Genomic DNA, 14,523 nt, shown 5'->3' with positions numbered 1-14,523 from the left:
GCGGCATCTCGGCCTTTTGGCTAAGATGCAAATGAGCTCAAGTCTTGGAGGAGGAACCTTCCCCCTTCTCCAATCAGCTTGGCTCATGTAGATCAGGCCCAGGACAGGGTGGTTTGGTCGCTCGCCCTGTCTTGTCAGCCTGGATCTGAAATGTCTCAACTTGTTGAGACTCTGAATTGGATTTGATTTGATTGAATTGGAAAAGTATTTTTAAAAACCCACGCTGGGGGAATGTGCCAGCTCCACACAGACAGTGACCCAAGCCGGGGTCAGTCACTGTCTGTGTGGAGCTTGGTAGTCATGATGTGGAGATGCTGGCGTTGGACTGGGGCTTTTGCTACCAAATAAACCTGTTGGACTTTAACCTGGTGTTGTTAACTGTTGGACTTTAACCTGGTGTTGTTAAACTTCTTACTGTGTGGAGCTTGCACATTCCCCCAGCGTGGGTTTCCTCCGGGTGCTCTGGTTTCCTCCCACAGTCTGAAAGATGTGCGGGTTAGGTGCATTGACCCAAACAGGTGCCAGAGTGTGGCAATGAGGGGAATTTCACAGTAACTTCACTGCAGTGTTAATGTAAGCCTTACTTGTGACTAATAAATAAAACTTAACTTATCGTGTCGCAGTTCCAGGTAGGGTGAACAGAAAGATCAGCTTAATGAGGCAACGTAGTGCACACTGACACAGATCGTGTACATAATTAAGTCAGAGATCATGTACACAGTGAAATCAATGTCAGTGCACAATGTGTGTGTCAGGCTGACAAGCAGGGAAAGTCTTGCTACTCAGTGAGTGAGACTGATGCCTGGTGGCTGCTCATTTGCCTGGGAATCTGTGATTGGAGGGCGGTGGGCAGTGGCCAGCATCGCTTTGCTTGATAAAGGGGAGGGCAGGCGGAGGCAGGCACTCAGACTGGAGCAGTGGCCTCATGGGGACTGGAGCCTGAAACAAGAAAAGCAGCTTCGAATCCAGGCGCAGCTCTTGTTACTGAGGAATATTACTGATAGAAAATAAAACAGCCCTCAACATCAGATTTTTTTTTAAAAAGGGGAAGAGAAACCTCAGGCATTTCTCCCTCAAGTTTGAATTAAGTTGAAAGTTAGGTTTGACGAGTTTGAAAGGGGAGGAATCATGTCTTTAGCCGTGAAGGAGAAGAGCCAGGTCCGCCTGGTGTTCCTGGGGGCGGCGGGAGTGGGCAAGACCTCGCTGATCCGGAGGTTTTTACTCGACACCTTTGAGTCCAAGTACAAGAGGACGGTGGACGAGCTGCACAGCAAGGAGTACGAGGTGGGCTCCATGAGGATCAAGATTGAGATCATGGACACCAGCGGCAGCTACTCCTTTCCGGCCATGAGGAAATTGTCCATCCAGAGCAGCGACGCTTTCGCCCTGGTGTACGCCGTGGACGACGCGCAATCCTTCGAGGCGGTGCGGAGCCTGCGGGACGAGATCCTGGACATCAAAGAGGACAAGTACACCCCCATCGTGGTGATCGGCAACAAGGCGGACCAGCGGGGGCAGCGCCAGGTCTCGGGCGAGGACATCATGTCGCTGGTGGAGCTGGAGTGGAACAGCCGCTACCTGGAGTCCTCCGCCAAGGACAACGCCAACGTGCTGGAGGTTTTCCGGGAGCTGCTGCAGCAAGCCAACCTCCCGAGCCGCCTGAGCCCGGCGCTGCGGAGGAGACGCGAAACTTTCCCCACCGAGAACAACTGCCGGCCCCCCATGAACAAAACCAACAGCTGCAGCATCTCCTAAAGATCAGAGAGCTGCTCCTGCTTGTGTCCTCCTCCCCCCCCCCCCTCTCCCCTCCTATTAATCCGATCAAACACCAACAAACACTGTCCCGGCTCGAAAACCAGGTTTGGGGGGGGGGATAAAAAGAGGCTGCAAATTGTTGCAACAACTTTAATAAGGTGCTAAAAAAAATCCTTGAGGAGGCACATCCAAACCAATTGAATTATCTCTGATCAAGATGCTGTTTGCATTGAAGGTAAACCCTATAGCAGGTTACATGTCAACCTCTCAGCCTGGTTTCAAATAGAGTTTATTCTCAAACTGTAGACATGAGTGTGCACCCTGGACTAAGATTTGTTTACAGTGTTCAAATCATCACCCTTATTTGTTAACATTGGGGAAGGAGAGGGGGGGAATTAACATTTATTTGCACTTTCATGTAATGTTATCAGATCCAGTCCTTACACTGTTACTGAGAAATAGAATGCATATTCTTTTGTATATTTATTTTATAGAAGTTATGAATAAAAAACTTTATCCCGAACGGTTTTGCTGGCTCTGATTTGTCTAATCCACTTGCCTTGGGTACATTTGCAATTTTCCACCCGCCCTCCTTTTACACCCTGGAACTGTGTCGCCAATTCATTTTAATATTTGTGCGAGAACTGACATGCTCTTATGAAAGCACAACCTCCATAAAAGTAAAGAAAAAGCGGGTACTGTGTCCTCCACCTCCCCCCCCCCCCCCCCCCGCCCAAGAGTAAATGGGGAGGCACTCGAAGGGAGAGGAAAGCATCTCAAGCGAATGTGTGGAGAGGTAATCCGGCAAAAAAAAAACCCAGTTTGTGGCGAAGCTACATTGAGTAGATGCTTGGAGTTTAAATCCTTCATGTCTTGTGGGAATGTTAAAGCAGCGCCGATTTAACCAGAAGTTCTTAAAACTAGTCCACTTTTTTCTCTCGTTTTAATAAACTGCGATAGATTAACACGTAATTGAACAGAACCCGCCAAGCGGGAGATTGCGAACCGCGATTAAAATTGAAGGATTTATGATTCACAGAGTTCAGATTACTCCGGGGATGCACTTTATATAAACACTTTCATCTCTAACAGGGAGTTTAGACATTTAACTGAATCGTTCTTTGATCACAGTTTCAGCAGAATGAGTTGGCACTGTTAATGTCACTGGACCCACTGTCCCAAGGCTGGAGTTTGCGAAATTGCAGGGACCAGCTCACGCAATGACTCAGTGAGGCTGGAAGGTGCCAAATCTGCTGGGAACTTGGCATCTCGAGTCGGTTAAAGTAACCGAACACACACACACACACACACTGCCGCTTTGACAAAGAGTCATCTGAACTCGAAACGTCAGCTCTTTTCTCTCCTTACAGATGCTGCCAGACCTGCTGAGATTTTCCAGCGTTTTCTCTTTTGGTTACACACTGCCGCTGTTAAGTTTATCTGAATGCTATTAAAGTTTATCTGAATGATATTAAGTTCAGTGGGATTTAGTTAGGGTCTGACCTGCGTTTGGTATAGGCACACACAGATACAAAACACAATATTCAGACTTTAACAAACGTTAAATGTATAACGTTAATTTCTGTATGGAGAATACACCGTCCACTTTCTCCCAGGTTTACCCGGAATCAGGTCGTGCTCTGTCTCCTTGACTCAACCCACTTCCGAATTTCTAATCCACCTAGCGGAATATCAATGATTTGCACTGATGTTCCTGTAATGAATTGGAGTGTTTTCATGGCGCCCCCTTTTGGCATTTTGTTTTCTGAGACAAATCAATATGAAATATTTCATTGAAGTTACTTTCGGCTGGTTTAAGTTAAGGGAGTAGCACTCGATTGCACTTCACACCGCACTATTCTATAGAGAATCCTCCTGACAGAGAGGGTGATTGAAAATCCTCAAATTAACTTACTCTGTGTAATGAAGAGCTCTGATATTGCTGCCAGAAACTAGACACGAGGATCTTCGAGGCTCGGGGACATCGATTTTCATTAGTAAGCTACAACCAGAGCACCAAAAAGAGCAGATGCTGTCCATGACCAGGTTTTAAAACATATTTGAAAAATAGGCAGCGATGTATCTGCTACAACAGCAAGGAGTTCTCCATAACCAACACTGCTCCCCCCACCAACTACAGTAAGAAGTTTAACAACACCAGGTTAAAGTCCAACAGGTTTATTTGGTAGCAAAAGCCACACAAGCTTTCGGGGGGGGGGGGGGGTGCAAAGTGTGGGGGGGGGGCAAGTCGGGGGGGGGGCTTGTGTGCCTTTTGCTACCAAATAAACCTGTTGGACTTTAACCTGGTGTTGTTAAACTTCTTACTGTGTTTACCCCAGTCCAACGCCGGCATCTCCACATCATGGCCCCCCACCAACAGCATCCCTCAGTGGGAGTGTGGTCAGATCTCCAAGCTCAGCAGGCGGGGGAATGCAACACTGAGGGCAAATGCAAATTGCAAGTCCAAAGATATGCGGGTTAGGTTGATTGGCTGTGTTAAATTGATCCTAGTGTCAGGGGGCTCAGCAGGATAGATAGGTGGGGTTGCAGGAATAGCGCCAGAGTGGGATTGTGGTCGGTGCAGACTCAACGGGCCGAATGACCTCCTTCGGCACTGTCGGGATTCTATTCTATTCACCCTGATCCAGGGTGGGGTGTGTTAGGTATGTGGCGGGTGAGGGAGGGGGGGTGGGTGGAACAAGGGGAAGCTGTTGCCCCAAGCTGTCCTCCCTTTCTTTCAGATGCCAGGTGTCCTGTGCCAAACTGAGCATTTTGAGGGTTTCTATATGCAAGGATTTGATTTATTATCACATATATACGGATACAGTGAAAAGTATTGTTTCTTGTGTGCTAAACAGACAAAACATACTGTTCATAGAGTACATAGGGAAGGTAGAAAGGAGAGGGTGCAGCTTGTGTGACACTCATAGCTAGGGTATGGTAGAGTTTTAAAAGCATAGAACGAGAGTAAAAGATACAATTAGAGGGTATGCTGTGGACAGCTCACAAGAAATTGCCATGCTCCAGTGCCATCTTGTACATTTCAAGTGAATTGCAAATTCCCAAATTAATTCAGAAATCAGCAGAGGAAGGGGAGATTCTCACTGCACTTGCGTAGACTCAATTTAGTCTGTCCAGTTGGAAGTCAATGTTCAAACCAGTGTTTCACTAGTGGCTAACCAAGCTTTCAATGATGACTCTAGGTATTTATACCACTAGCTGACCTGCAGGTAGAAGGCGGGGGTTTATTTTCTGTGCCACGTGCACCATAAAGATTCTTATTGCATTAATGAACAACTTCAGCTTTCTTTTTATACATCAAATTTTATACAAGAAATTAAGGGATTTGTATTTTTGTTTGTGTAGGAAATGCTATTGAACAATATTGTGCTTTGAGGCTCGGAGAGGTGCGGAAATGACTCTGACTAGGTTCTATATTTGAACAGGAACTTTACAAGTACTTTTAAAATGTCAAGCTGCCACAAGTTTACAGCTAGGTTTCAGTTTCTCTCACTGCATCCGTAGGCTTGACTCTCAGCACAGTGAGCAGTCAACAAACACACACAGTCAAGCACCATGCAACTGAACACAAAACTTAAGTAATTTTGTCTTACTATAAATGAAAACAATTACAATAAAAGGCTATGACTGTTCACTGAGGAGATGAACTATATTGTGAGAATATTGCAGGCTAGCTAAGAGTCAACAAGGTCCACAATATGTTTGCATGCTTCAATGGTGGATTCAGATATCAGTTTGTACTAACTGTCTGTGTAACTCACTCCTGGCATCACTAGGAGTCATCAAGAAAGGAATGGACAAACTAATTTTTAAAAATCTGTAAAGTGATACTCTTCTGGGAACAGTAGGATTTAAGAGTATCAAAGAGTTTTTTTAATGTGTTGTTTACTTAAAAGGAGTGGAAAGAAAAATAGATGTCTGCAAGGCATACTTAGCGTTGCACTTGAAAGCAGTCATTGTGCATTGGACAAATTGATAATTATATGCTTTTCAGGTCCTCTCCTTTGAATTACATGTCGTTTGCCTGCCCGATAATTTATTTCGAATGTCCACTGTATAATAAGTACTCACTATTTAAATGCTGTCAGGTAGCTGATAATATGCTGCTATTTTGGGTCACACTATGGAGTACAGAAGTCAGTTAACATTTGTAAATGAGGTTGGTCATGAAGCTATAAGCAATTTGCATGTATTTAAAGATTTTATAAAACCAAAAACTAAACCACATTTAGCAAGGGCCTTTTTTAGTAATTTTAATTATGCTATTATTTGTTAGTCCCATCTAGCTCAGTTATTCTTCTGTGCAAGATGTGGTGATTACTGTAAAGGTTACAGAATCACAGAATTGTTATGGCATTGAAGGAGACCATTTGGCCTATTGTGTCTGGACCGGCACTCCAAATGAGCATCATGACTTAGTGCCATTCTCCTGCCTTTTCCCTATACCCTGGCACATTGTTTCTAGTCAAGTAATCGCCTGATGCCCTCTTGAATGCCTCAATTGAACCTGCCTCCACCACACTTCCAAGCAGTGCATTCTAGACTCAAACCACTTGTTGTGTGAAGAAGTTTTTTCTGACATCAAATTTGCTTCTTTTGCAAATCACTTTAAATCTGGGCCCTCTCATTCTTGATCCTTTTATGAGTGGAAAAGATTTCTCCCTATCTACTCTGTCCAGACCCCTCATGGTTTTAAACATCTCTACCAAATCTCCTCTTAGCTGTTTTCTCTCCAAAGGAGAAAACCTCTCCAATCTATCCTCATAACTGAAGTGTTTCTCATCCCTGGAACTATTTTTGTGAACCTCTATTGCATTCTTTTCAATGCATTCACATCCTTTCTCTAGTGTGGTGCCTACTGGCAATATTCTAGCTGAGATCGAACGAGTGTCATGTATAAGTTCACCTGGCTCTCGTACTCTATGCCCAATTGATAATGCCCAGAACACTGTACCCTTTATTAAACTGCTCTCTCTTGACCTGTTCTGCCACCTTCAATGATCTTTAATTCCAAGTTTTGTGTCATCTGCAAACTTTGAAATTGCCCCCTCCACACCAAGATCTAGATCATTAATATACATCAGGAAAAGCAAGGGGAACAACACTACAAATCTTCCTCCAGTCCAAAAAATATCCATTAACCATATTTCTCTGCTTCCTATTTTTCAGCTAATTTTGTAACCACATAGCTCACTTCTCTTTTATTCCATGAGTTATAGCTTTCCTCACAAGGTTGTGTGGCACTGTATTGAATGCCTTCTGAAAGTCCATGTACACTACATCAACAGCATTACTCCCACTGACCTTTTCTGTTACCTCCTCAAAAAACTCCAGCAAGTTAGTCAAACATGATTTTCTCATCAGAAATCTATACTGGCTCTTCCTAATCAACCCACATTTTTCCACATGACTACACTAATTCTATCCCAAATAATTGTTTCTAGAAGCTTGCCACCATTAATGTTAAACGGACTGACCTGTAATCGCTGGGGCTGTCCTTACAAACCTCTTTGAACAAGGGTGTAACATTTGCAATTGTCTAGCCCTCAGAGACCGCCGCTGTGTCCAGAGAAGACTGGTTATGCCCAGCACCCATTGAATTTTCATTCTCACTTCCTTCAATATCCTTGGACGCATCTCATCTGGTACTGCTTTTGTCAACTTTTAGTATTGACAGTCTATTCAACACTTCCTTCTTATCAATTTTATACCTTTCTAGGAACCGAGTTTCCTCGTCTGTCACCTGGGTAGCATCTTCTACCTTCTTGGTCAAGACAGATGCAAAGTATTCACTTAATATCTACCCCTAACCCCCAGTTTCCATGTGTAAATTCCCTTTTAGGTCCCTAATCATCCTTTTACCACCATTTTTCTATTTATATGCCCAATGAAGACTTTGGGATTCCCCTTTATGTTGGCTGCCATTCTTTTCTCAAATTCTCTTCAGTTCTCTAACGTGCTTTTTCACCTCCTCTCTGAACCTTCTGTATTCCTCTTGGATCACAATTGTATATTCTACCTGACACCATAAGCACTTTTTCTTCCTTATATTAATTTCTATCTCCTTTTTCATCCAGGGAGCTCTGAATTTGTTTGCTCTACTGTTCCTTTTAAGGGAGGATACCTTGACTGTTTCTGGACCATTTCTGTTTTGAAGGTAACCCATTGTTCAGCAATAGATTTTCCCATCAACCTTTCATTCCAGTCTAATCGGCCCAGTTCCTTTCTTGCCCCATTGAAGTCGGCTCTCTCCCCCAGTTAATTAATTTTTACTCTGGATTGCCTACTTTCCTGTACTATCATCATACTAAAACTTACAACACAATGATCACTGTCTCCTAAATGCTCCCCCACTGACACTTGATCTACTTGACCTATCTAATTTCCAAGAACCAGGTCCTTATTGGACTGGACACACTGCTGAAGAAAATCGTCCTGAACACAATCTAGGAACTTATGCCCCTCTCTGCCCTTTCCACTACCACAGGCCCAATTCTGATAATCACTTCGCATTCGGTGTCCTGTACCTACTTCAGATCAGAATGTTTATCATAGAAATCATAGAAACCCTACAGTGCAGAAGGAGGCCATTCGGCCCATCGAGTCTGCACCGACCACAATCCCACCCAGGCCCTACCTCCACATATTTTACCTGCTAATCCCTCTAACCTATGCATCTCAGGTCTCTAAGGGGCAATTTTTAACCTGGCCAATCAACCTAACCCGCACATCTTTGGACTGTGGGAGGAAACCGGAGCACCCGGAGGAAACCCACGCAGACACGAGGAGAATGTGCAAACTCCACACAGACAGTGACCCGAGCCGGGAATCGAACCCAGGACCCTGGAGCTGTGAAGCAGCAGTGCAAGACTGCACCAACAACAATCCCACCCAGGCCATATCGCCATAACCCTATGTATTTACCCTGCTAATGTCCCAACACTAAGGGACAATTTAGCATGGCCAGCCCACCTAACCCACATGTCTTTGGACTGTGGGAGGAAACCGGAACACCCAGAGGAAACGCACACAGTCACCCAAGGCTGGAACTGAACCCAGGTCCCTTGAGCTGTGAGGCAGCGCTGCTAACCACTGTGCCACCGTGCAGTCCCTTTTAATCCTACAAGTGTTGGTAGCCATAATTTTAAAGAATCTTTAGATATAACATGAGGGGCAAATCAATGCAATCCAAAAAGCATCTAAAATATTTACCATATTGATGACATTGGACTTGAGTACAAAGCTTGGAGGAAAAAAACATCTCTTTAGGTAACTTTCTACCTTCCATATGTCCTAAGTGTTGCCATTGGAGCTACGTCCACTGGAAGTACATCTTAGGTGTTTACATAAAAATGCCACATCTGAAAAAAATATTGATTCTTTTATTCCACATCACAGGAAGACCTTGACTTTATGGCATTTGAATTGTGATGAGCAACACTTACATTGTTTATAAATTGACGCCCCCATTTCAACTTTACAACATCAGTTTTGACTTTATGGCACCACATCAGCATGTCCACATGTGCACAATGATGTATGATTGGACAGGTCAAACTGTTTTTATTAGATTGGAAACAATTTTATTCTGTTAAAAACTTTGGCACAGCATTGTGATTTTAATGCATTTATCAGCTTATGTTGTGTTTAATATGAGTTAAAAGTTAAAAGTTAAGAGTTAAGCAGGTAATTGACAGTGATCGATGGCTTCATTATATCCCTCACATTAACTGAGGAACTTGTGCTAAGGTGTGTAGGCATTAACAGTAGCCTCAGTGACATGAAAGAGCAAGAGTTGAGAGCATTTAACACTGCCAGACACAGTGATTTCCAGCCTTGGTTCAGAAACCAATCTCCCATTAATAACATTGCCCCTACAGGAAAATCAATTCCGACTTACGACATCTCAACTTTCAATGCAGTTTTCAGGAACAAGTTGTGTCGTAAGTCTGAGGGTTGCCTGTAGTTCCTTTCCTGAAACCACGGAAACCAAATTGGGACCCAATTAATTTATCCTTTTTGGTTGCAGGCTGCATATTATGTAGAGAATAGCCTGGGTTATTTGGGGAAATCAGCTACTTTGCATCCACAGACAGCACAGATTGTATGCCTGTTAAATAAGAAATTACTTGCATAATCTAATGCCTTTAGTCACAGAGAAACTGAACATCTTTTAGAATGGAGCCCTTTCCTATTCACCGGAGATATCACAATGTATTCATGGCCCCAGTTATATCTTCTCCACCCAGTCATTGGCTTTCTACCATTTCCCCAGTGAAAGCCAGAAATTGTTATAAGCGGTGCATTATTGACAGCTAGCAGCAGTACCATGCATGTGCTGGTTTGTGACTCTTAGACTGGTTGAAGCACATGATAAATCTGTGTCATATTTGCTTTTGCATACATCGAGAACTCAAGAGAGGTAAAGAACATTAGAACCAGTAGAGTTCTGACCCAAGCTCACTACGTTTAAGATGTGAGTGCCGCCTGCATTGAACTGGGAATCTACAACTGTGGGATGGTTGGAGATTTGAATGGAAAACCTTACTAAAAGTAAGTGGAAGTCCCAGTTCCAGTCTAAATTGAAGGAAGTGCAAGTGAAACACCGCTTAATCTGAAAGGAGTATCTCGGACCTTGAATGATGAGGAGGGGGGAGGTAAAGGGGTAGGTGTGCCCAAGATAAATAAATACCAAGATCCTTTCAGGTCTGCTTAAATAGGACAGAAACAGTTAAATATAACAAGTATAAGCTTTGACATGGGAATGGAATAATATATTCCAATTTGTGCAAAACACATTTTAATTTTTTTGAAAGACACTACATTGGCAGCATGGTGGCACAGTGGTTAGCACTGCTGCCTCTCAGCACCCAGGTTCAATTCCCGGCTTGGGTCAGTGTGTGCGTGGAGTTTGCACGTTCTCACCGTGTCTGCGTGGGTTTCCTCCGAGTGCTCCGGTTTCCTCCCACAGTCTGAAAGATGTGTGGTTAGATGCATTGGCCATGTTAAATTCTCCCTCAGTGTATCTGAACAGGTACCGGGGTGTGGCGACGAGGGGATTTTCACACTAACTTCATTGCAGTGTTAATGTGAACCTACTTGTGACACTAATAAATGAACATGTCACCAGGTCCATGAATGTGAGATCGAACATCAGACAGGTTTTTGTTATGGATAATCTATTTGCTTTTTTGTTGGTTTAGACATTGCCATAATAGAGTGAAGTTGATTGGATGAATTCTATCTGGAGAGGAATGGGTTAATGGTCATGTTAATGATGTACCTGCGAAATCCGGAATCAGATGACCAAGAGGTTCCATGAGATCAAGGTGTAGAACCCTTTACATAAGAACATAAGAACTAGGAGCAGGAGTAGGCCATCTGGCCCCTTGAGCCTGCTCTGCCGTTCAATAAGATCATGGCTGATCTTTTTGTGGACTCAGCTCCACTTACCCGCCCGCTCACCATAACCCTTAATTCCTTTCCTGTTCAAAAATTTATCTATCCTTGCCTTAAAAACATTCAATGAGGTAGCCTCAACTGCGTCACTGGACAGGGAATTCCACAGACTCACAACCCTTTGTGGGAAGAAGTTCCTCCTCAACTCAGTCCTAAATCTGCTTCTCCTTATTTTGAGGCTATGCCCCCTAGTTTTAGTTTCACCCGCCAGTGGAAACAACTTCCCTGCTTCTATCTTATCTTATTCCCTTAATCTTATATGTTTCTATAAGATCTCCCCTCATTCTTCTGAATTCCAATGAGTATAGCCCCAGTCTACTCAGTCTCTCCTCATAAGCCAACCCTCTCAACTCCGGAATCAACCTAGTGAATCTTCTCTGCACCCCCTCCATTGCCAGTATATCCTTCCTCAAGTAAGGAGACCAAAACTGTACACAGTACTCCAGGTGTGGCCTCACCAGCACCTTATACAGCTGCAACATAACCTTGCTATTTTTAAACTCATCCCTCCAGCAATGAAGGACAAAATTCCATTTGCCTTCTTAATTACCTGCTGCACCTCCAAACCAACTCCTTGAGATTCCTGCACAAGGACTCCCAGGTCCCTCTGCACAGCAGCATGCTGCAATTTTTTACTATTTAAATAATAGTCCATTTTGCTGTTATTCCTACCAAAATGGATGACCTCACATTTACCAACATTGTACTCCATCTGCCAGACCCTCGCCCACTCAGATTATCTATATCCTTTTGCAGACTTTGTGTCCTCTGCACACTTTGCTCTGCCACCCATCTTAGTGTCATCTGCGAATTTTGACACACTACACTTGGTCCCCAACTCCAAATCATCGATGTAAATCATAAACAATTGCGGTCCCAACACTGATCCCTGAGGCACACCACTAGTCACTGATCGCCAACCAGAACAACACCCATTTACCCCCACTCTTTGCTTTCTGTTTGTTAACCAATCCTCTATCCATGCTAATACATTACCTGTAACACCGTGCACCTTTATCTTACGTAGCAGTCTTTGGTGCGGCACCTTGTCAAATGCCTTCTGAAAATCCAGATACACCACATCCTCAGGTTCCCCATTGTCCACTGCATATGTAATGTTCTCAAAGAATTCTACCAAATTAGTCAAACATGACCTGCCCTTCATGAACCCATGCCTTCTTATCAATGGGACAATTTATATCCAGATGTCTCGCTATTTCTTCTATGATGATAGATTCAAGCATTTTCCCTACTACAAAAGTTAAGCTAACCGGCCTATAGTTACCTGCCTTTTGTCTACCTCCTTTTTTAAACAGTGGCGTCACATTTGCTGTTTTCCAATCTGCGGGAACCACCCCAGAGTCCAGCGAAATTTGGTAAATAACCACTCGTGCATTTGCTATTTCTCCCGCCATCCCTTTTAGTACCCTGGGATGCATTCCAGGAAGGAAAATATCTATCTATATCACCCAGGTTACTTTATAAAATTATTTTATTTTATGAACAAACACTTTACCTTGACATACCTGACTAACCATGACTCAAAGAAATTTCTAACCTTCAGAAAACCAGCAGGGACCTCGTTATCTTTAAAGATGCACTAATGCCCCCTATGAATGCAGAGAAGCAAATTCCAAAGACATGTACCGACATCCTTTACATTTCTCTTACAGTTCTGGCCAACGGAGATGGTATATATGGAAGGACAAAGAGGACTCTGACTCCTTCCTTAAACGTCTTAAGATCTGGAAGAATACATCCTGTGTTCAAAAACCAGAAGTGGGAGGTATGTCACATGACCTCCTGAAAGCTGTTAGTACTTATAATAGTGCCCTGTAGAACTGAGCACAGGCAGTCTATGTTTTTACCACCTTACAAATAGCAACAGCAAGAGCTCTGTCCAGGTAAATTGAACTAGCCCTCACCTACACTGCACTACTGGAACCTTTTAATTCCTCGATCATCTTGTCTTCCAGATTTATTCAAATCTTAGCTGTGGAATCCAAGAGAGAAAATGCTGAAAAATCTCAGCAGGTCTGGCAGCATCTGTAAGGAGAGAAAAGAGCTGACGTTGAGTCCAGATGACCCTTCATCAAAGTTAAAAGATATAGAAGAGTGTGATGATAGCTATCAAATACTTGTTTCATCTTTGATGCAGCAGTGAATGGTAAGGCTGTAAAATTCTTCATCAACGTTCCAAATGCTTCAGATTCTCAGGCCTTTCCCCAGTGTGTAAAGCAGGAGGTGAGAGAGAAAGTCAGTTTACTCTCTTCCTACTCAAGAATTGTAATTGCACATCCTTAAGTTTTCTCTCTTAAATCAGCCTTTCATAGAATGCATTTCACAACTTTTGCAGTCAAGTCATCATACTGGTAACAGCTCAGATATTGGCAGTTGTTAGGAGCTGCTATCCCATGCCACCAATCCGTTTGCCTTCCAAGGAGAAGGCAACGCACATGTCCACAATGTCCTCAATGAGACTCCAGAATACTGTTGGAAATCGAAGCCTTCAGAGACATGACTTGTGGAGAGAGGGGAAGGGGAGTAGCTGGATAGAAACCAAGTATTACAGAAGGTTTATAGATATTGGAAATGTAAATCGTTTAATGAAGAATGTAGCAGTTTGAGATTATACTTGGAGCGGAAGATGTAGAGTAATGCATTAATGGTTATGCTAGTGAGTCCACAATGATATTAATGACATGATTGTGGCATCAGGAGTAAGATGCCCAAGAGAAGTGAGTGCAGAATAGTCTGTGTCCTGTAAATCATGTGCTCACTCAGGTCTTTGTAAACAATTCTTTACATATTGTTTCGATTAAAATTATCCCAACTATCTCAAGTCTGTCATAGGAGAGGTAACAGTAAAATCTCACCAAAGCGTGGTGATCACTCAAAACATTAATTCCTCAAATTCAAAAAGGTTCCTGAAAAGTTAAGGGTGTGATGACATGTTGATATATGTTGTGCTATGTTGATATATTTTGTGTTTAAGGTGGGGTTGCTTCAAGAGGCAATGTTACAGAGTCAAAGAGGTTTACAGCATGGAAACAGGCCCTTCGGCCCAACTTGTCCATGTTGCCCTTTTTTTAAAACCCCGAAGTTAGTCCCAATTGCCCACATTTGGCTCATAGAGTACAGGAATGAGATAGAGAATCTGGTGAACTGGTGCGGCAACAATAATCTCACCCTCAATGTCAACAAAACGAAGGAGATTATCATCGGCTTCAGGAAGTGTAAAGGAGAACATGCCCCTGTCTACATCAATGGGGACTTCAGGTTTTTAGG

At 43.3% G+C, this 14,523-nt stretch overlaps 1 protein-coding gene across 1 annotated transcript; it reads left to right on the top strand.

Annotated features, from left to right (window-relative positions):
* The first annotated feature begins 928 nt into the window (after positions 1–928).
* Positions 929–2,205, top strand: rasd4 (rasd family member 4). The gene has a single exon (XM_078225992.1). The coding sequence runs from the start codon at positions 1,129–1,131 to the stop codon at positions 1,753–1,755; it is 627 nt and encodes a 208-aa protein (XP_078082118.1). The 5' UTR covers positions 929–1,128; the 3' UTR covers positions 1,756–2,205.
* The last annotated feature ends 12,318 nt before the right edge of the window (positions 2,206–14,523 follow it).

Source organism: Mustelus asterias, chromosome 12, assembly GCF_964213995.1.
Source record: "Mustelus asterias chromosome 12, sMusAst1.hap1.1, whole genome shotgun sequence".
Taxonomy (NCBI): domain Eukaryota; kingdom Metazoa; phylum Chordata; class Chondrichthyes; order Carcharhiniformes; family Triakidae; genus Mustelus; species Mustelus asterias.
The sequence above is the reverse complement of the archived record's forward strand: the minus strand, read 5'-3'. Positions and strand labels throughout refer to the sequence as shown.